Source organism: Leptonychotes weddellii, chromosome 12 (assembly GCF_054177405.1).
Source record: "Leptonychotes weddellii isolate Sample4059 chromosome 12, ASM5417740v2, whole genome shotgun sequence".
NCBI lineage: Eukaryota > Metazoa > Chordata > Mammalia > Carnivora > Phocidae > Leptonychotes > Leptonychotes weddellii.
Genome location: NC_138380.1, coordinates 46814806 through 46835541, shown reverse-complemented (window position 1 = coordinate 46835541; position 20736 = coordinate 46814806). Strand labels below are relative to the sequence as shown.

At 36.9% G+C, this 20736-nt stretch overlaps 1 protein-coding gene and 2 pseudogenes across 1 annotated transcript in view; 2 read left to right on the top strand and 1 right to left on the bottom strand.

The window, feature by feature from the left end:
- STK31 (serine/threonine kinase 31) overlaps positions 1 to 20736 on the top strand; it is a 68118-nt gene that overhangs the window by 38828 nt on the left and 8554 nt on the right. Inside the window, exons 18-19 of the mRNA XM_081800871.1 lie at positions 2395 to 2517; positions 19311 to 19379. Of these exons, the coding sequence (XP_081656997.1) occupies positions 2395 to 2517; positions 19311 to 19379 (192 nt within the window). The remainder of the gene's footprint in view (positions 1 to 2394; positions 2518 to 19310; positions 19380 to 20736) is intronic.
- On the bottom strand, positions 6832 to 7233 carry LOC115939441 (large ribosomal subunit protein eL33 pseudogene; annotated as a pseudogene).
- On the top strand, positions 7275 to 8038 carry LOC102735929 (acireductone dioxygenase pseudogene; annotated as a pseudogene).

Sequence of the window (20736 nt, the reverse complement as noted above, 5' to 3'; positions counted from 1 at the left end):
AAGAGAGGGAGAAGCAGGCTCCCTGCTGAGCAAGGAGCCTCATGTGGGATCATGACCTAAGCCAAAGGCAGATGCTTAACTGACTGAGCCACCCAGCACCCCTAAAGATAGGAGATTTTAGACAATGGAAGAGCGCATACTGTCATTTTTTTTTTCGTAGAATGGGCAAGCAGTTTTCTTTTTTAAAATAACAGCTTTATTGAGATGCAATTCACATAATGTGTACAGTTCAGTACTAGTTTTTAGTATATTCACAAAGTTGTGTATTGATCACCACTATCTAATTCCAGAACAACTTTAACACTCCCCAAAAAGAAACCCCATACAAATTTGCAGTCATTCCCCATTTCCTCCTTTACTCAGCCCCTTGGAAACCACTAATCCACTTTGTGTCCCTGTGATTTACTATTCTGGACCTTTCCTTTAAATGGAATCATACAATATGTGGCCTTTGGCTTATTTCATTTAGTGTAACATTTTCAAGGTTCAGGTGTCTTGTAGCATGTATCTAAACTTCAGTCCTTTTTAAAAATGCCCAAATATTTTGTTGTATGGATATACCATATTTTGTTTTTACATTCATCGGTTGGTAGACAGCTGGGTTGTTTCTACTTTTTGATTATTATGAATAATGCTGCTGTGAACATTAGTATACAGGTTTTTGTGTGGACATATGTTTTCATTTCTCTTGGGAGTGGAATTGTTTTGCTCTATGGTAACTCTGTGTTTCACTTTTTGAGGAACCAAACTATTTTCCAAAGTGGCTCCATCTTTTTACGTTTTCATCAGCAATGTATGAGGATTTCAGTTTCTCTACATTCTTGCTAACATTTTATTGTCTGAGCAGTTCCCTTTTGACTAGTGTAAGTCTTAATGCTTTATACTTTGGTCATTTGCAAGTCATAGGGTAATGCCATCGGTGTATATGTAGTCTTAATGGTTTTCATATGGTAGTCAAAAAGAGGAGAAAATGAAAATGTAGAACTATAATGAAATGCTGGATTAAGAAAGATTTATACAAAGTAGACTTATTGAAATATTTTTTATCATATTAATTTATCTGAAAATTAAGGTAATATCCTAAGAAAAATGACTGAATTAGGAGTTTAAAAAAGTTCTCAACTCTTAGAGATCATAGTTAGTTTACCTTTTGAGCATGCCATTTGCACAACTATGTACACACATGACTACTCCAAGAATTATTTTTCCTCTTTTATGCTGATTTGTCAACTGTTATTATCTCCCAAAACATCGTTGTTTTTTTTTTTTTTTAAAGATTTTATTTATTTATTTGACAGAGAGAGACACAGTGAGAGAGGGAACACAAGCAAGGGGAGTGGGAGAGGGAGAAGCAGGCTTCCCGCTGAGCAGGGAGCCATATGTGGTGATCGACCTGAGCCGAAGGCAGACGCTTAACAATTGAGCCACCCAGGCGCCCCTCCCAAAACATCGTTTTAATCTTCATTTAAAATTACTTACTCTGAAATACTTATTAAACTCACCTTTGCTCCACTCTTTTCTTACTGCTCTCAGATTGAAGTATTAATCAGGAAGAAAAATTTGAAAGATAGTCTGTTGTCACGATCATTGCTTTTCAGACTTTACAGTGCATATGAATCACCTGGGATCTTGTTAATATGCAAATTTCTGGGCAAGAGTCTGCATTTCTAACAAGGTCTCAGGTTATGCCTTAGCTACAGGACTTTTGACTATGCTATAAGAAGCAAGGATAGAGGTAGTGGGAGGAGAAGAGATAATTAACTCTTAGTGATATGTACTAGGTAATTATTGTGCTAATTATCTTTATCTTTACAGTAACTCTGTAAGATAGATATTATTTCCATTTTACAGTTAATTTAGGCTCGAAGAGGTAAAAGCCCAAGGTCACACAGCAAGTAAGTGGGAGTGTGGGAATTGCCGCCAAGGTCTGTCTGAGTCCAGACATGGACTTATCATGTTCTTATCACTGAACATCTTTTGACACATAAGAAATGGTATACTTAGAAAATAATCAATAAAGAAGGAAAGTACTTTGTAGACTTCCAGTTTTTAAAAAAGCTATTTAGAATTTTCAAAATTAGAAAATAGCACTCCTTCTTGCCTTTATGAACTTTATTTTTAAAAGAGGTTCCAAATGTTTAAATAATCGGTGTTTCTTGGTTTTGAATCTACTTGAGGCTGTAATGTGAAATGTAACCAAAGTCTCACTGTTAATTTTATGAGACTGATTTTAAGAGCAATTTGTAATAGCAGATATTGGGTAAAAATATTTGAAAGCAAGAGAGAACAAAATATTTCAAATGAATGTTTTTTGTGTTGATTAAATGCAGAGGACTTCACAGAAGCTACCTCATCTGTATTGCCTCTAAAATATTTAACTTACTGTTTTTGTAGAGTCAGCGAGCCTCAGTGAACATGGTAATCGGTGACTTGAGTTTGATATCACCTGAACTGAAAATGGGAAAGCCTGCTTCTCCAAGTTCTGACTTGTATGCTTATGGCTGTCTTTTATTATGGGTATGTTATTTTTTTATTGAAATAGATTAGTCATATATAAAAAAATATATAAATATGTGTAAATATATTTATATATATTTAAGTATATAAAGTGATGATTTTATAGTGGTTTTCCTGAACATACTCCTCTGGATAAAAAGCAGTGGTAGCTTTTTAGTAAAAAAAAATTAGTAGAAAATTGTTTTTTTCCTTCCCTTTTTGAAAAAAGTTTTATCATAAGCTATATACTTCCTATCATCTATTGTATACTTACTACCAATTGGCTTGATACATATTTTACATATCATGCTATTGTTTTATTAAAGTCAAGATTAACAGTAAAGATGATTTTGTCCTATATTAATCTACAAACGGTTCATGCATGTGGAAAAGAAATGTTAAATGAGCCTTGAGTAAGTGTTCCTGCTTTCACTATAAATCAAGTAGCTGCTTTTTTATCCATGGCTTAAATTTCTTCTTCCTACAAATTATGAGGGATTGAGTATTAACAAGGAGGGGATGTCTGTTTTTACTTCTTTTGCTTAACATTGTACTGGAGATTCTACCCCAGGGGTCAGCAAAGTTTTTTATTAAGGGCCAAATGGTAAATATTTTAGGCCTTGGGAGCCATATGGTCTCTGCTGCTGTGGAAAGTAGCCATAAATACATGTAAATGAATGAATGGCTCTGTTCCAATGAAGCTTTATTTATGGACATTGAAATTTGAATTTCATATAATTTTCATGTGCCATGAAATAGTATTCTTTAATTTTCTTTTAAACACTTAAAAATGTGAAAACTATTCTTGGTTTATAGGCTATACACAAAAAGCAGTGGCAAAGATTTGGTGTGCAGGCCATAGTTTGCTGATCCTGGTTTTAGCCAGTATGATAAGTCAACAAAAAGAAATAAAAATGCACACAGTTTAAAAATGAAGAAGTAAAGCTGTTTTTATTCAAAGATGACATGATTAATTATGTGCAAACTTTAGGAATATACTTAAGAGCTACTAGAATTAACAAGTTTAGCAAGGTTGCAGGATGCAAAATCAGTATAATAATTAACTTTCTATATACTAGCAACAAACAATAGGAAATTGAAATTAAAAAGTCATTTACATGGGTATCAAAAATTTGGAATTTTTAGGGCTAAATATGACAAAAAATTTGCAAGACCTATACCCTGAAAACTATGATGTATTTTTGAGAGAAATTAAAGAAGACATAAATAAATGGAGAGCTGCATCATGGTCATGGACTGGAAGACTGAATGTTGTATGGATGTGAATTCTTTTTTTTTTTTTTTTAAAGATTTTATTTTTGAGAGAGAGAGCAAGAGCATGAGCGGGGGAGGGGCAGAGGGAGAGGGAGAAGCAGACTCCCCAGTGAGCAGGGAGTCAGACTGACGTGGAGCTCCATCCCAGGACCCTGGGATCATGACCTGAGCCGAAGGCAATTAACGGACTGAGCCACCCAGGCACCCCTGGATGTGAATTCTTAAATAGATCTATGGATTCAGTACAATTTCAACAAAAGTATTTCTAGGCCCTTTTATTTTTTCAACAGTAATTGACAATCAGGTATAATTTATATGAAAATACATAGGAACTGGGGTAGCTAAAACAGTTTTGAAAATTTAAACTACCTGATTTTAAGACTTAATAAAATTATAATGAATCAAACATTGTGATGTTGGTGTAAAGTTAGACATACAGATCAATGGAACAGAATAAAGGCAGTAGAAATAGATGAAATAGTAGAAATATATGATCAGTTACTTTTGACAAAGATTTCAAGGCAATTCTGTGAGGAAAAGGATCATCTTCAACAAATGGTGCTGTAACAGATATCTATATATAAAAAAACTGATTTAATCCTTGCACAATTTATAAAAATTAACTCTAAGTGTATATTAGATTTAAAGGTAAAACTGAAGTCTTTTATTTTATTTAAAATCAATTAACAGGTAGTATATTATTAGTTTCAGATGTAGAGTTCAGTGATCCATTGGTTGCATATAATACCCAGTGCTCATTATATCAAGTGCACTCCTTAATGCCCATCACCCACTTACCCCATCTCCCCACCTCCCTCCCCTTCAGCAACCCCCAGTTTGTTTCCTATAGTTAAGAGTCTCTTATGATTTGTCTCTCTCTCTTTGAGAGATTTTAATTTAAATTTAAATTTTAATTTAATTTTTTAAAGTAATCTCTGTGCCCAATGTGGGGCTTGAACTCATAACCCTGAAATCAATTCCACATATGCATGAAATCATATATTTGTCTTTCTCTGATTGACTTACTTTGTTTAGCATAATACCCTCTAGTTCCATCCACGTCGTTGCAAATGGTAAGAATTCATTTTTTTGATAGCTGAGTAATAATATATACCACACCTTCTTTATCCATTCATCGGTGGATGGACATCTGGGCTCTTTTCCATATTTTGGCTATTGTGGACATTACTGCTATGAACATTGGGGTGCATATGCCCCTTAGAATCACTATTAAAACCTAAGTCTTTAAAACTGGAATAAAACATAGGAGATAATTTTATTGACTTTGAGTTTGGCAAAGATTTCTTGTAATAGGATATTAAAAAACATCAAGTATAAAAGAAAAAAATCAATAATTCGGATTTGATCAAAATTTAAAACTTTGCTCTTCAAAAGACACTGTTACAAAAATGAAGGGCAAGACATACAGACTGGGAGAAAGTATTTGCAAAAGACTTGTATTTCGTTTACAAAGAACTCTTAAAACTCAAAAATAAGACAACTCAGTTTAAAAGTGGGCAGAATTGTTTAAATAGACATTTTATGAAATAAGATATCTGTATGGTAAATAAACATGTATCTTTAGTTATTAGGCAAAAGCAAATTAAAACTGAAATAATATACTACTACACCCCCACAAGGATGCCTAAAATTAAAAAGAGTGACCATACCAAGTGTTGACTAAGATGTGGAGCAGCTGCATCTCTCATATATTGCTGAGAGGAATGTAAGTGGAGCAACCACTCTGGAAAACAAAATTTGGCAGTTTGTTAAAATGTTAAACATAAACCTGCCATGTGACCCAGCCATTTTTACTCCTAGGTAGTTAGCCAAGAGAAATGAAAGCATATGTCCACACTGAGTTGTATGCAAATATTCGAAGACATTTTATTTGTAATAGCCCAAAACTAGGAACAACTGAAATATCCATCAGCTAGATGAATGGATAAACAGTTTGCTGTCTATCCATTGGAATACTACTAGCAATAAAAAGGAAAGAACTATTAATACACCCAATAATATGGAAGAATCTTAAAATAATCCTGCCAAGCTAAAGAAGCCATATAAACTTCTGAAAAATGTACACTTACCTATAGTGACATAAAGGAGATCATTAATGCTCTGGGATCTGAGGGTAGAGGGGAAGGGGGAGGGATGGATTACAAAGTGGCATGACGGAATTTTTTGGCATGATCACTGAGTTCCATTAGCTTGATTGTGGTGATTTTGTAGGTATATACATATATCAAAACTAATCATATTACTTTAAATATATGTAGTTTGTTGAACATCAATTATATCTCAATAAAGCTGTTACCAAAATCATTCGGAATCTCCCCATTTGATTATTTACAAGTTTTAGCCTTTTGCTGGCTTGTGTATTTAGAGCTCAGTTTCATAGAACCATCAGTCATAGAAATAATTAAACTGGCATCATTTTAATCATTGCTTCAGTAATCTGTTTCTTCTTTACATCAAAGGGATGAAAGTAAATGTGTTGTATATTTTTATGTTCCTCAGAGCTGTCATAAAATATCATTTATGTATGGTAATAGTCTTTATTTCATCTATTTTCTTTCTTCATCAAATGGTAGTAAAGAGCTCTGTATGAGTCCGTATACTATTGTACTGAATTTCTGCTCTTCTTTAATGTTAAGGTCTTTTAAAAATTCATTTAATTTAATTTAATTTTTTAAAGTAATCTCTGTGCCCAATGTGGGGCTTGAACTCATAACCCTGAAATCAAGAGTTGCATGCTCTACCAACTGAGCCAGCCAGGCACCCCTAAAACTTTATTTTTTAACTAACATGTAATACAGTTGACTATTTTTGGCATACAGTCCTTTGAAGATTTTCTCTTGTTATTTCCCTCTAAAAGCTTTATAGTTACATGCTTTACATTTAGATCTAGGATTAATTTTAATGTAGTTTTTGTTTAAGGAGTGAGGTTTATGTCAATGTCTCTGTTCTTTGCATATGGATGTCCAGTTGTTCCAACACCATTTGTTAAAAAGACTTCTTTTTTTTTTAAACAAAAATACAAGAGAACAAATCTACACCTTTATTTATTTACTTTTCATTAAATTTAAATCCCTGAGGGGTACAGCATCACACGGATTCTGTGGCCACTGGCTTTAGCAGGAAGGTTGCTTCAGAATTTGGCACGAACCATGCCACTGTTTCCATGAGCATGAGTTACTTTTCCCCAGATTACTCTGGTTTTGTTTGGTTTGCCACCAGGAGTCACTGTATTGTTCTTTGCTTTGTACACATAAGCACATCTCTTGCCTAGATAGAATTCCGTTTCATCTCGAGCATAAACACCTTCGATTTTAAGAAGAGCTGTGTGCTCCCTCTGGTTCCGGAGACCCCGCTTATAGCCTGCAAAAATGGCCTTGGACCACAGCCTTCCAGACATTATTTGGTGTTATAGGAGTCCTGTTCCCAGCAGGCCTCCACAGACTCCAAGATGGCCAAAAAGACTTATTTTCTACTGACTTTCCTTGGCATCTTTGTAAAGCATTAGTTGGTCATGTTTGTGTAAGTCTGTTTCTGGACTCTTTATTCTGTTCCATTGATCTATATATTTATCTGTTTACTAATACCACACTGTCTTGATTATTGTATCTTTATGGTAAGTCTTAAGAATTGGGTAGTAGGTACAGGGTCAGTGGTCTGGGCCTGGGCCATTGTGCAGGTGCGGTTGCTTGTGGCAGCCTGGCCCAGCCATGGTGCAGGCCTGGTACATGGATGAGTCCACCAGCCACCAGAGGAGGCCCCACCACACCATGCCCGGCCATCTCGTCAGCCTGGAGCAGCTGTGCTGGCTCAGAGTTCTTTACTGGAAGCTGGCTGCTGACAAATATGAGAAGGATCAAGAATTAGAGAAGATCTGAAGAGAGAGAAGCTACTCCTGGATGGATATAATAACCATATGTGAAGATAAACTACCAAATTATGAAGAAAAGATTAAGATGTTCTATGAGGAGCATTTGCACCTGGATGATGAATAGATCTGCTACATCTTGGATGGCAGTGGGTATTTTGATGTGAGAGATAAAGAGGACCAGTGGATCCTCATTTTCATGGAAGAAGGAAACATGATAACTCTTTCTGCAGGGATTTATCGCCACTTCACACTGGAGGAAAGGAGCTACATGAGGCCATGGGGCTATTTGTGGGAGAACTGGTGTGCATGGTGTACAACTGGCTGGCTGACCATTTCGAGGGCAGTACATGGAAATTTTGGGTCAGACAATGTAGATAGAGGTGCTTCTGGGACCTAACTCACCCATTGCCCTTGTGAATGTCCTGAACATGATCACAACAGAGAACCAGTCCTTTTCCCTTGCTTTTATATTGTAGACTTGGGGCTAGGTGAGCTTTCCTTTGCAAGATTATTTGATTAGAGTATGTTTTAATGAAAGGAACTTTATTATAAAAGTGATTTTTACATGGGAGAAACTGAGAATGTGGACAAATCTCATTCATCTTACCTAATTCAAGATCAGTGGTCAGCAACCCTGTGTCAGCACATGCGTTCACCTTTAACCTGAATGAGAGTCGTCTCCCCAAATGTAAGTGCCACGCTGCTCCATCTGGACCTGGTTTTTTGTTTTTGTTTTTGTTTTTTTTTATAATGTTTTTTTTTTTTTTTTAAAGATTTTATTTATTTATTTGAGACAGAGAGAATGAGATACAGAGAGCATGAGAGGGAGGAGGGTGAGAGGGAGAAGCAGACTCCCTGCCGAGCAGGGACCCCGATGCGGGACTCGATCCCGGGACTCCAGGATCATGACCTGAGCCGAAGGCAGTCGCTTAACCAACTGAGCCACCCAGGCGCCCCTGGACCTGGTTTTTTGTAAGCAGATGTTGGTTGATGCCATGCCTACTTTGTAAGAAGGTGTCATAGTTGATGATGGTACTTGCCAGGTAGAAGACACTTCTCTCCCAGAACTGAGCGGGGAGGGCTGTTGGGGGCAAGCTCTCATATTAGTGGGAGGATACGTGGAGTCGCTTATGCCACTTTCTTGTTCAAAATAAAGTAGCTGCCTTAATTTTATACTCTTGGCTTGGAGTCCTTATATTTAGGTATGTATTATTCATTAAATCACCCCATTTAGAAAAAAAAAAGAATTGGGTAGTATAATTAGTGTGAATTTCTTCGTCAAATTGTTTTAGCTATTTGGATATCTTTACCTTTCTATATACATTTTCAGAAACAGCTTACCTATATGTACCAAAAACCCTGCTGTGATTTTAATTGGAATTGTATTAAATCTGTAGGTCAATATGGGGAGAATTGACATCTTTACCAGGTTGATCCATGAACTCCATTTATTTAGGTTTTCTTTGATTTTTTTAAAATTTTATTTTTTAAAGATTTTATTTGAGAGAGAGAATGAGAGAGAGAGAGAGCACACGGGAGGGGGGAGGGTCAGAGGGAGAAGCAGACTCCCTGCTGAGCAGGGAGCCCGATGTGGGACTCGATCCTGGGACTCTAGGATCATGACCTGAGCTGAAGACAGTTGCTTAACCAACTGAACCACCCAGGCGCCCTGATTTTTTTTTTTTTTTAAATCGGCTTTTGGTATTTTGAGCTTGGAGATCCTATATGTTTGTTATTAGATTTATACCTAAGTATTTCATTTTTTGGAGCTATTGTGATATTTTAAAAAGTTTTATTTTATTTTTTTAGTTCAAGTTCTTTTTATTTCAAAATAATTATTTTATTGATAGGAAAGTTAGTTTAGTACTAAAGATTATGTATACTTTCATCTTCCTTCTCAAAGAATTAGGCAAGTTATAGCAAAAACATACAGTGCAAAATTTATAAAATGACAGGAAGTCAAGACCTACGGGCTGTGTTTGAAAAGGCATTATTCAGAGTTAAATGGGAACCATTCATTATCAAAGGATCATATTTCCACGGCCATGAATGGATGACTATCACTTTATGGCTTTTAAAAGTTTTAGAATTAGCAAAAATAAAAATAACAGCTTATTTGATATTAAAACTGTAAAATAGACTAGATATTTTGGTCACATCATAAGATTTTGGTTTTGAGTTATTTTTTGTTATGATACCCAGATTAAATGATGGAAATACTCTGAAGATTGCTTTCAACTACAGAAAACTAGTGTTTGAGTGTTCACGACCCTTCTACCTCCAGTAAACCACAACTTTTCACTGGTACATTTGAAAGGTTGTTTTGTCTTAAAGTCATTTGTATTAAGATTCTTCAATTTTTGGGATGCCTGGGTGGCTCAGATGGTTAAGCATCTACCTTCAGCTCAGGTTGTGATCCCAGGGTCTTGGGATTGAGTTCTGCATTGGACTCCTTGCTCAGCAGGGACCCTCCTTCTCACTCTGCCTCCTGCTTCCTCTGGTTGTGCTTTCTCTCTCCCTCTCCCTGACAGATAAATAAATAAAATCTTTTTTTGTTGTTGTTTTGTTGTTTTTTAAAGATTTTATTTATTTTTAAAGAGAAAGAGCACAGAGGGAGAGGGATAGAGACAAACAGACTCCCTACTGAGTGCAGAGCCTGATGACCCTGGGATCATGACCTGAGCTGAAGGCAGATGCTTAACCGACTGAGCCACCCAGGTGCCCCATAAATAAAATCTTAAAAAAAAAAAAAAAGATAAAAAAGATTCTTCAGTTCTTTTTAGGTTACAATGAAATTCTTTTTTTGAAAGATTTTATTTATTTTAGAGAGTGCGCGTGTGTGGGCATGCGAGTAGGGGAGGGGCAGAAGAGGAGAGGGAGGGAGAGGGAGAGAATCTCAGGCAGACTTGGAGTGAGCGTGGAGCCCGCTACTGGTTCCATCTCATGACCCTGAGATCATGACCCTGAGATCATGGCTTTAGCCGAAACCAAGAGTCAGATGCTTAACTGACTGAGCCTCCCAGGGGCCCCGGTTACAGTGAAATCCTTAAAGGCTTTGTTGGAAGCCAGACTTAAGGGTTCCAGACTCAATGGACCCACTAATATTTCTAGTGTTCTCCTCTGCACAGAAATTTCCTGTTTCTGGACCTCCTTTGAGACCCAGTCAAGAACCTGAGACTCATCATTCCTTTTTTATTGGATCCAAGTGCAGAGAGCTTGGAGGAGTTCACCTCCCAAAGTGTGTTATTTTTGAGGATAGTTTATTCTGTTTAACTATATTTTTACTTTTTATTGTTTTTTCATCCCTGATGTTTCAGTATTTCTTCTTTTGTCATTTCCTTTGTTTTAAGAACTTCTTTTCACCACTTCTTTAAGATAAGTCGGCCAATGACAGATTCTTAGTTTTCCTTCATCTGAGAGCATCTTGATTTCACCTTCATTTCTGAAGAATACTTTTTGCTGTGTATGGAATTCTAGGTTTATATTTCTTTTTGCACTTGAAAAATGTTGTGCCACCTTCTTTGAGGCTTCATGGTTTCTCATGAAAAATCCACTGTCATTTAAATCATTTGTTTCTTGGTAATGTGATGTTTTTCTTTAGCACTTTTACAATTTTTCCTTGTCTTTAGTTTTCTGCAGTTTGATTATAATGTATCTTGGCATATATTTTTTGGGTTTACTCTCTTTGAGGCTTGCTCATCTTGAATTTGTGGGTTTATGGTTTTCACCAAATTTGTAAAATTTGGTTCAGCAATTACTTCTTCACGTATTTTGTTGGCCTTACACTCTTCTTTTTTCCTGAAACTCTGATGACATACATTTTGGATCTTTTTTTTATTGTTTCACAGGTTCCTGAGGTTCCGTCCATTTTTTGGTTGCTGTTCAAATTGGGTACTTTCTATTTTTCTTTAATTTCATTGGTGTTTTCCTCTGTCATACTCCTCATGCCATTGAGCCAGTCCAATGAGTTAAAAAAAAAATTCTGTTCTTTTTCAGTTCTAACATTTCCTTTTGGTTTTCTTTATATCTTCTGTTTTTTTCTTTGCTGAGTTATTATTTTGTTTGTTCCATGAGTGTTTGTGATTGATCTCTAAGCATTGTTATGGTGGCTCCTTTAAAATCTGTCAGATAATCCCTGCATCTGTGTCATCTTGGTATCTGTTGGTTGTCTTATTCAGGTTGGGATTTTTTTGGTTCTGAGTTTGACATGTGGTTTTTGATCATATCCTGAACATTTGGGTATTATGTTCTGAGACTCTGCATCCTATTTAACCTTCATTTTTTGCAGACAGGCCCCCAGTTGGGTGTAGTGTACAGTTTTAGATATGGTTAGATCTTCATCTCCTCTGTGGGCTCTGCTGACCCCCCAGCAAAAACAGAATGCCGACTTGCAGTGAGTGCCTTGCCTCTTCTCATTGTTGCTGGGTGGTGGTGGAAATTCATCTCTCCATTGAGTCCTGTTGACACTGGGGAGCAGAAACCATACTTAAATTACTGCTTTACCACCACCACCTTGTTTTACTTCCTTGTGCCTTGTTGCTACCTGGTAAGCATGGAAGTTCTCTTTTCCACTGGGTCCTGCTGACACTTGGGGAGTGGAGAAGGGAAAATAGAGTCTCACTAACTGCTTCACATTGCTTTGTTCCACTTTGTTGCTTCTGAGTAGGATTGGAAGTTAGCTTCCCTGCTAACTGACAGTACCAGTTAGGTAGAGTGCCAGGTAATGCCATCTCACACTGCCTTGTTCTGCCTCTTTGTTAATGGTGGGGGTGGAAGTCCAGCTTCCCACTCAGCCCCGCTGACAGTGGATGGGAGGGGAGAGTTTTTCATTTGGTATTTGGCTGGAGTAGGAAATATTACCAAAAAGTTTTTCTGCTGCTGGACCACTCTCTTCCCAGTTCTTTGGCTAGAGGGAGCAGGCTTTTCTATGGGCTTTTTTTGGATCCGTGGCTCTTGGTGTTTCTGAATTGCAGGCTTCTCTAGCACTTCCTCTGGGATATCGGAGGATCAAAAGGAAAACTCAGGAAATTCACTATTGTGTCAGTCCTCAACTTCCAAGGTGTCCCTAGCTACTTCACCTTCTTCTTTCAACTTTTCAGAGTCTTCTTATGTTTGTGTGTTCTATTATATCCAGATTTTCTTTTTTAGGACTGATGCCGAATGGGACTACTTAATTTGGCTGGAATCCCTTGAATGCCTTTATACCTTGGAAGCTGAATGCTTTTGCACAATGTCACCACCACATCAGTTTCATTTCTTTTGGGTCCTCAGTGCTTTCTTTTAGTCCTTTTACTTGCCCACAGCCAGCTCATTCTCATATTTCCCTCAAAGATTACTTTAAAACTTTTACTGCTTTCCTCAAGCACCTATTGAAATCATACCCTCATTCTTTTCAGTAGACCTTGCCTCTTCTTTTCTTCTTTTTTTTTTTTTTAAGATTTTATTTATTTGACAGAGAGAGACACAGCAAGAGAGGGAAGACAAGCAGGAGGAGTGGGAGAGGGAGAAGCAGGCCTCCCGCGGAGTGGGGAGCCAGATGTGGGGCTCAATCCCAGGACCCTGAGATCATGACCTGAGCTGAAGGCAGATGCTTAACGACTGAGCCACACAGATGCCCCATTCTTAAAAAAAATGAGATTATATATGCTTTCTCTCAAATTTCATTTCTTCTGTTTACAAACTAATCATTTCTTTACCCCGTCTTCTGTCTTCTAGTCCAGTTTCAGAGAAAGTATTCCTTCAGTGCAAGCCATCCACATGTGGCCTTGACCCCATTTTCTCATCTTCTATTCTAGAACATCACTTTTACCCAACTTTTATCTTGCTTGTATCTTCAATGTATTTCTTTTTATTCTGCATCTTTCCTTCAGCCTAAAAATAGGGTTATTAAGTCTGGTATATCAAAAAACAAACAAAACAAAAAATCCACAGTAATTCCTTTACCCATTGTTTTCTGTGACACATCTTCTTAGTTTTTTTGACCCTTGTGATTAGGCTTTTTTTTTTTTTTAACTCTTCTTTACTTCCTGTTAACTGTTAGTGTCCCCAAGGATTTTGCTCACATTCTACTAAAATTTTCACTGTGTACCCTTTCCTTGGGTGTTCTTATTTACTTTTATAGTGTCTAGTACCATTTATTTGTTAGTAGCTCCCACATTTATGGCAGTAATCTGATGCTCTTGCTAGAGTTTCCAATTGTGTACATATGCCTTCCTGCTGGCTAACTTTACCTTAATTTACTAGATACTTTATCTTGTTCCAGAAAGGATACAAGGCAATCAGTTCACAGAAGTGCTTTAAAACAGAACAAGACATGATAAATTGAAAGTAGATAAGAAAGGAAAAAAAGGGGGGGGGGTGCCTGGGTGGCTCAGTCTTTAAGCGTCTGCCTTCGGCTCAGGTCATGATCCCAGGGCACTGGGATCGAGCCCCGCGTCGGGCTCCCTGCCCTGCGGGAAGCCTGCTTCTCCCTCTCCCATTCCCCCTGCTTGTGTTCCCTCTCTCGCTGTGTCTCTGTCAAAATAAAATCTTTTAAAAAAAAAAGAAAGGAAAAAAGGTGTGGGGGGTTCCTGAGTGGCTCAGCGGGTTAAGCGTCTGCCTTTGGATCAGGTCATGATCTCAGGGTTCTGGGATCAAACCCCACATCAGGCTGTCCACTCAAAGGCAAGTCTGCTTCTCCCTCTCCCTTTGTGATCTCTCACATTTTCACTCTCTCTCAAATAAATAAATGAAAATTTTAAAAAGAAAGAAAGAAAAAAGGGCGTGTGAACATAGAGTTGAACCATGAATGAGAGTACTACAGAATGCACACCACAGGATGCCTGGGTGGCTCCATCAGTTAAGCGTCTCACTCTTGGTTTCTGCTCAGGTCATGATCTCCGGGTCGAGCCCCGCATTGGGCTCTGCGCTCAGTGTGGAGTCTGCTTAAGATTCTCTCTCTCCTTCTCTCTGCCCCTCTCCCTGTTCTCTAAATAAATAAATAAAATTTAAAAACAACAGCAACAACAAAATGCACACCACAGAAACCTGTTGAGAGCTGCTAATACACAGTTCACGTGCTGCTGTTCCTTCCTTGTAGCAGACACTGCCAAGTGAGCGTGCTCATGTTCAATGAGCTTGGGTATGACCTCAAAATAGCATCCGTGAGGGATAGTATTGACTGAAAAACAAGCCTATTTCCCATCCTTGATGAATATATTTTCTGTGGATAAACCACTAGGATTGCTGTAATCTTTCTTCTAGCAATTATAAGAAAGGAAATCTAGTCTGTCATACCAACCATTATATCTAAGATAAAAGCAGGCCAATTAGGACAAGTAAAGCTGTTTTTTAGTTTTTGTTTTGTTGTGGAAAGTTTTACACAAAAACAAAGAATAAATAATGAAACCCTTTATACTCTTCAGTCAGATTCAGCTATTGTCAATGTTTAATTACCATACTACTCTTAGTGATAAAACTAGGGGCTCTCATAAAGACAGCATTTCACATTGCTAATGCAGATGTCCCAAGTTACCTGAAATTTAAAAAACAAAAATAGGTCACACTTATTGAGTGCTTACTATGTATCAGTTACTTTGCAAGTATTTATCCAACTTAATTCTTGCAGTGGCCTTACAAGTGAGGAAACTGAGGCAAAGAGAAATTAGGTGATTTGTCCAGATCCAGTGACTGCTAAGAGATGGAACTAAGATTAAAATCTAGCCAGTCTGTCTCCAGAAGGTGCACTCTTTACCACTATCCCATTTCTCCCAGCCTTCCCCGAACAGTCTCTTCTAGTCATCTAAGCTGACAACTTGTAGTCTTCTTTGACTCTTCCATCTCCTTCATCCCGCCCTTCTAGTTAATCATGCTTTGGCATTTTTACTATCTTAGGACTTCTCAAATTTCTCTTTTATCTCTTAAACTAGTTCAGTATCTTGTTAGTAAGAGCTTGTTAGAAGATAAGGATTTTTAGAAGATAAGACTTTGTTAAATAACTAAAAGTCAACTGAGTAAATTTTAAAGATCTAATTAGCTTTATTAATCAGTTCACTAGCCGGTCAGCATCCCATCTAGTAAGTAGAAGGGAGCTCCAAAGTGTTACAGAACAGAAAAGGCTTTTAAAGGTGAAGAGGGAGTAGAAATAAAGGTGAAGAGGGAGTGGAAAAAAAGTTATTTGCAAAGATTCCATTGTTTTAGGCAAGATCATCCTCCTATAGGGAATGGAGAGGATCTGTCAGTAAATTTCTTTGTGCTGACCAGGAAATTCCCATGTGGGTTAGTTAGAGGTTACATTCCTGGGGGAGTGAATGAAACTGCAGTTACTAAAATTAGGTAGTAAGTCATGGTTTACTGACATGGGACCTTAACCTGAGTGACTCCATTTTTTGAGCCTGTGATTTTTCTTTTTAATGCCTTCTAATTTATAAACTGCAGTTTGCTTTGCTTTGATGCAGGATAGGACATAGTGTGAGGACTCTGTTAGTCAGGGTTCAGTCAGGAAAACAGAAGCCACAGTTTACATATTTCAGTTATAAGGGTTTTAATATAGGAATTTAAAGCTTTCATGTACATTGGAAGATGTAGGATAATAGAGATAAGGGAAATAGTAATCTATTTCAGCATGTAACACTGTTTTGTTTTTTAGATTCCACATATAAGTGAAATCATACGGTATTTGTCTTCCTCTGACTTATTTCTTCATATAATACTTTCTAGGTCCATCCATGTTGTTGCAACACTTAAGGTGATTATTGATATGTTGGGGGTAAACCTACCATTTTATTATTTGTTTTGTTCTGTTTCTTATTCATTGATTTTTCTTGCCTTTCTTTGAGTTACTTGAACATTTTTTAAGAGTTGATCTTGATTTATTTATGGTGTTTTGAGTGTATTGCCTTCTATAGTTTTCTGAGTGGTTGGTATGGATATTACGATATATGTATGTATCTTATCGCATTCTACTGGTATCAGTGTTTCAATACTTTGAGTGAAGTGTAGAAGCCTTTTGTTTAGGTTTCTTCACCCTACCCACTTTTTTTTTTTTTAAAAGATTTTATTTATTTATTTGACAGAGAGAGACACAGCGATAGAGGGAACACAAGCAGGGGGAGTGGGAGAGGGAGAAGCAGGCTTCCCGCTGAGCAGGGAGCCCGATGTGGGGCTTGATCCCAGGACCCTGAGATCATGACCTGAGCTGAAGGCAGCCGCTTAACCGACTGAGCCACCCAGGTGCCCCCACCCTACCCACTTTTAACTATCATTGTCTTAAGCATCAGATAGTATAATGTAATAACTTTTGTTTCCGTCATTGTATATGATTTAGGACACTTACGATGAGAAGGATAATCTTTGGCATTCCCTCATATTTCTGTTCTTTCCATTGTTATTCCTTCTTGATGCTCCAATACTCTTTTTAAAATTCATTTCCTTTTTTAAAAAAAAATTTTTTATTTATTAGAGAGAGAGGGCATGAGTGGGGGGAGGGGCAGAGAGAGAGTGAGAAGGAGAAGTAGACTCCCCACTGAGTGGGGAGCCTGATGTGGGGCTCAATTCTAGGACCCTAAAATCATGACTGAAGGCAGACACTTAACCAACTGAGCCACCCAGATGCCCCAAAAATTCATTTCTTTTTTGGGTGAAGTACTTCCTTTAGCCAGTCTTTAAGAATGTGTCTTCTCGTGACATATTCTTTTAGTTCTCCTTCATCAGTGAACATTTTGATTTTAGCCCTTTTTTCCTCATGGATAATTTCACTAGGTATAGAGTTTGTGGTTGAAAGTTCTTTTCTCTTAGCAGTTGAAAAATGTTGTGCCACTTCCTTCTGGTTCCCATGGTTTCACATAAGAAATCTTTTGTTATTCAAATTGATATTTCTCTGTAGGTAATGTTTTTCTTGGTTTGCTTTCAAGTTTTGTCTTGTTTTGTTCTTAGTTTTCAGAAGTTTCATTAATTTGAGTTTATCCTAGTTGAGTCATTTTTTTGTTGTTTTGGATGTGGGGATCATGAGACACTCCAGTCCTGGGGTCTTTAACCAGTTTGTCTTCCTCTTTACTCTTTCAGAGACCTCCTTTGGTTGTGTTCTGTTACTTCCAACATAGTTTTACTTAGTGGTGAGGAGCAGGAAGAAACCATAAGTCCTTTTGCTCATTTTTAAATTACAACGTATGGAATTTATTTGGGTCTGGATTTAAGTAAACTATATAAAAGTAAAATAATTTCTGATATTTATGGGATGATTAAAAATTTGAAAACTGGGGGTCCCTGGCTGGCTCTTGATCTTGGGGTTGTAAGTTCAAGTCCCATGTTGGGTGTAGAGATTACTCAGAAATAAAAGCTTAAAAAAATTTTTGAAAACTAGATATTTTATGCAGGCATGTCTTGTTTCATTGTGCTTCACTTTATTGCATTTTGCAGGTACTGCATTTTTTTTAACAAATTGAAGGTACAGAATTCTGTGTCAGGCAAGTTTATTGATGCCATTTTTCCAACAGCATTAGCTTACATAGTGTCTCTGGGTCATATTTTGGTAATTCTCAAAATATTTCAGACTTCTTGATTATTAGTATACTTATTGTGATCTGTGATCAGTGATTATGACTCCCTGAAGGTTAGATAATGGTTAGCATTTTTTAGCAATAAGGTATTTTTAAATTAAGGTATGTATATAGGCTTTTTTAGGCATAATGTTACTGCACACTTAATCAACTGCAGTATGATATAAACACAACTTTTACATGCACTGGGAAACCAAAAGATTTATTTGACTTGCTTTATTGTGATATTTGTTTTACTGTGGTAGTCTAAAACCAAATCTACAATATCTCTGAGGTATGCCTGTATTAAAGAATTACTAAAAAAAAAAAATTACTGAATTTTTAGTGTGATGATACTGTATCAAAATAAAAGACTTTAACTTTTAGAAATACGAACTAAGGGGCACCTGGGTGGCTCAGTCGTTAAGCGTCTGCCTTCAGCTCAGGTCATGATTCCAGAGTCATGGGATCGAGCCCTGCATTGGGTTCCCTGCTCCACGGGAGGCCTGCTTCTCCCTCTCCCATTCCCCCTGCTTGTGTTCCCTCTCTTGCTGTGTCTCCCTGTCAAATAAATAAATCAAATCTTTAAAAAAAAAAAAAGAAATACATACTAAAATATTTAGAGATGAAATTATGAGATGGATAGGATTTACCTCAAAAATAATTTATATAGGTTTATGCATAAGGTTGATGGTTGTTGGGGCTGGGTGATGAATACATAGGATTCAGAATATTTTGTGTATGTAAGAAATCTCCATATTTAATAGTTTTAAAAGTTTAACGTGTTTTTATTGAACATAGGTTAAGTATTAGGGAGGAAAGAAACATGCTTGTTTATTTTCCTTGTACTTAATGTATGAAATCAACATTGTATAAGCTACTAAATGAGGAAGCATTGAAATTGCTTATAGTGTATTCATCAACTCTGACTGATATTTGAGGAGCCCCAAGAACTGTTTAGTTACCTGTGAACAAGTAGTTATTAACATGAAAGTGTTTTTATCCTGTAAGAGCTAATGTGTGTTGGGTGAGCTCTTCTCTTTTCTCCAGAATATGAAGAATTCCAGGTTTGACTGTGCTGTAGGATTGGTATTTTGTTACATTGGGAATTTATCCATTCTCATTTTCTTTAACAGCTTTCTGTTCAAAATCAGAAATTTGAAACAAATGAAGATGGAATCCCGAAAGTGGATCAGTTTCATTTGGTATGTGACCTTTTTGTCATTTACTGGTTGGAAACATATGGTGTAGTTGTAACAGTAATGTAAACATAAATATTTGACTGAAGATAACTTCTGCTTTTTGTAAGAATGCAAAATAGCATTCATAATAAAGAAATATTGAAAAAAATTCAAATGCCTTACTTAGACCACTGCCAGAGAATTACTGCTAGAGAATATTGCTGGATTGTACATTTGTCACACAAATTATATAATATTGTAAGTAATAATTAAAGAAAAATAGTCTTTGCTTTATCTTTCAAGATATTATATTAAAATTAATGTTTTACTAATTTATATAAGTGTCTAGCTGTGTCTTTTCTTTGTCATCTGTCATTCATATTGCTTTGCCATTTATGTATGTATTCAGCAAACATATTTGAAGGATCTATTCCACACCAGGAATTGAACTAGATGATGGATTACCAGGATTGCAGCATTGAATAAATGAATAATTTAGAAATGTGAACAGGTAAACAACCAAGATCTCTAAGTAGGGTATTAAGAAAGTACTTTGGAGGGCGCCTGGGTGGCTCAGTTGGTTAAGCGACTGCCTTCGGCTCAGGTCATGATCCTGGAGTCCTGGGATCGAGTCCCGCATTGGGCTCCCTGCTCGGCGAGGAGTCTACTTCTCCCTCTGACCCTCCCCCCTCTCATGCTCGCTCTATCTCATTCTCTCTCTCAAATAAATAAATAAAATCTTTAAAAAAAAAAAAAGAAAGTACTTTGGAGGAACCTAATTTTTAATTCTGCAGAGAAAGGTGGAGAGAAGAGAGGTAGGTAGAAAATGCCACCAAGTAGTTTGAGGTGAATCTTCAAGATTGAATTAGGAGTTTATAAGAGATAGAATGAAGTGGTGGTATTCCAGGTAAAGACAATAAATAACCTGCACTAAGACATGAAAATATTAAATTCTTTTTTTTTTTTTTTAAAGATTTTATTTATTTATTTGAGAGAGAGAGAATGAGAGACAGAGAGCATGAGAGGGAGGAGGGTCAGAGGGAGAAGCAGACTCCCTGCAGAGCAGGGAGCCCGACGCGGGACTCAATCCAGGGACTCCAGGATCATGACCTGAGCGAAGGCAGTCACCCAACCAACTGAGCCACCCAGGCGCCCGAAAATATTAAATTCTTTTGAATGGAATAGTCCCATATGACTAGATATTAAGAGGTTATAAATATGGCAGTAAATGAGTTTATGGAAGTATAATAATCAAGCTCTAAAAGTTCTCATGCCATTTTTTTAAGAAAGAAAATATTTATTTAAAAATATCTTATAATTGTTTTTATGACTTTATTTTTTTAAGAGCAGTTTTAGCACAGCGAAATTAAGAGGAAGGTAC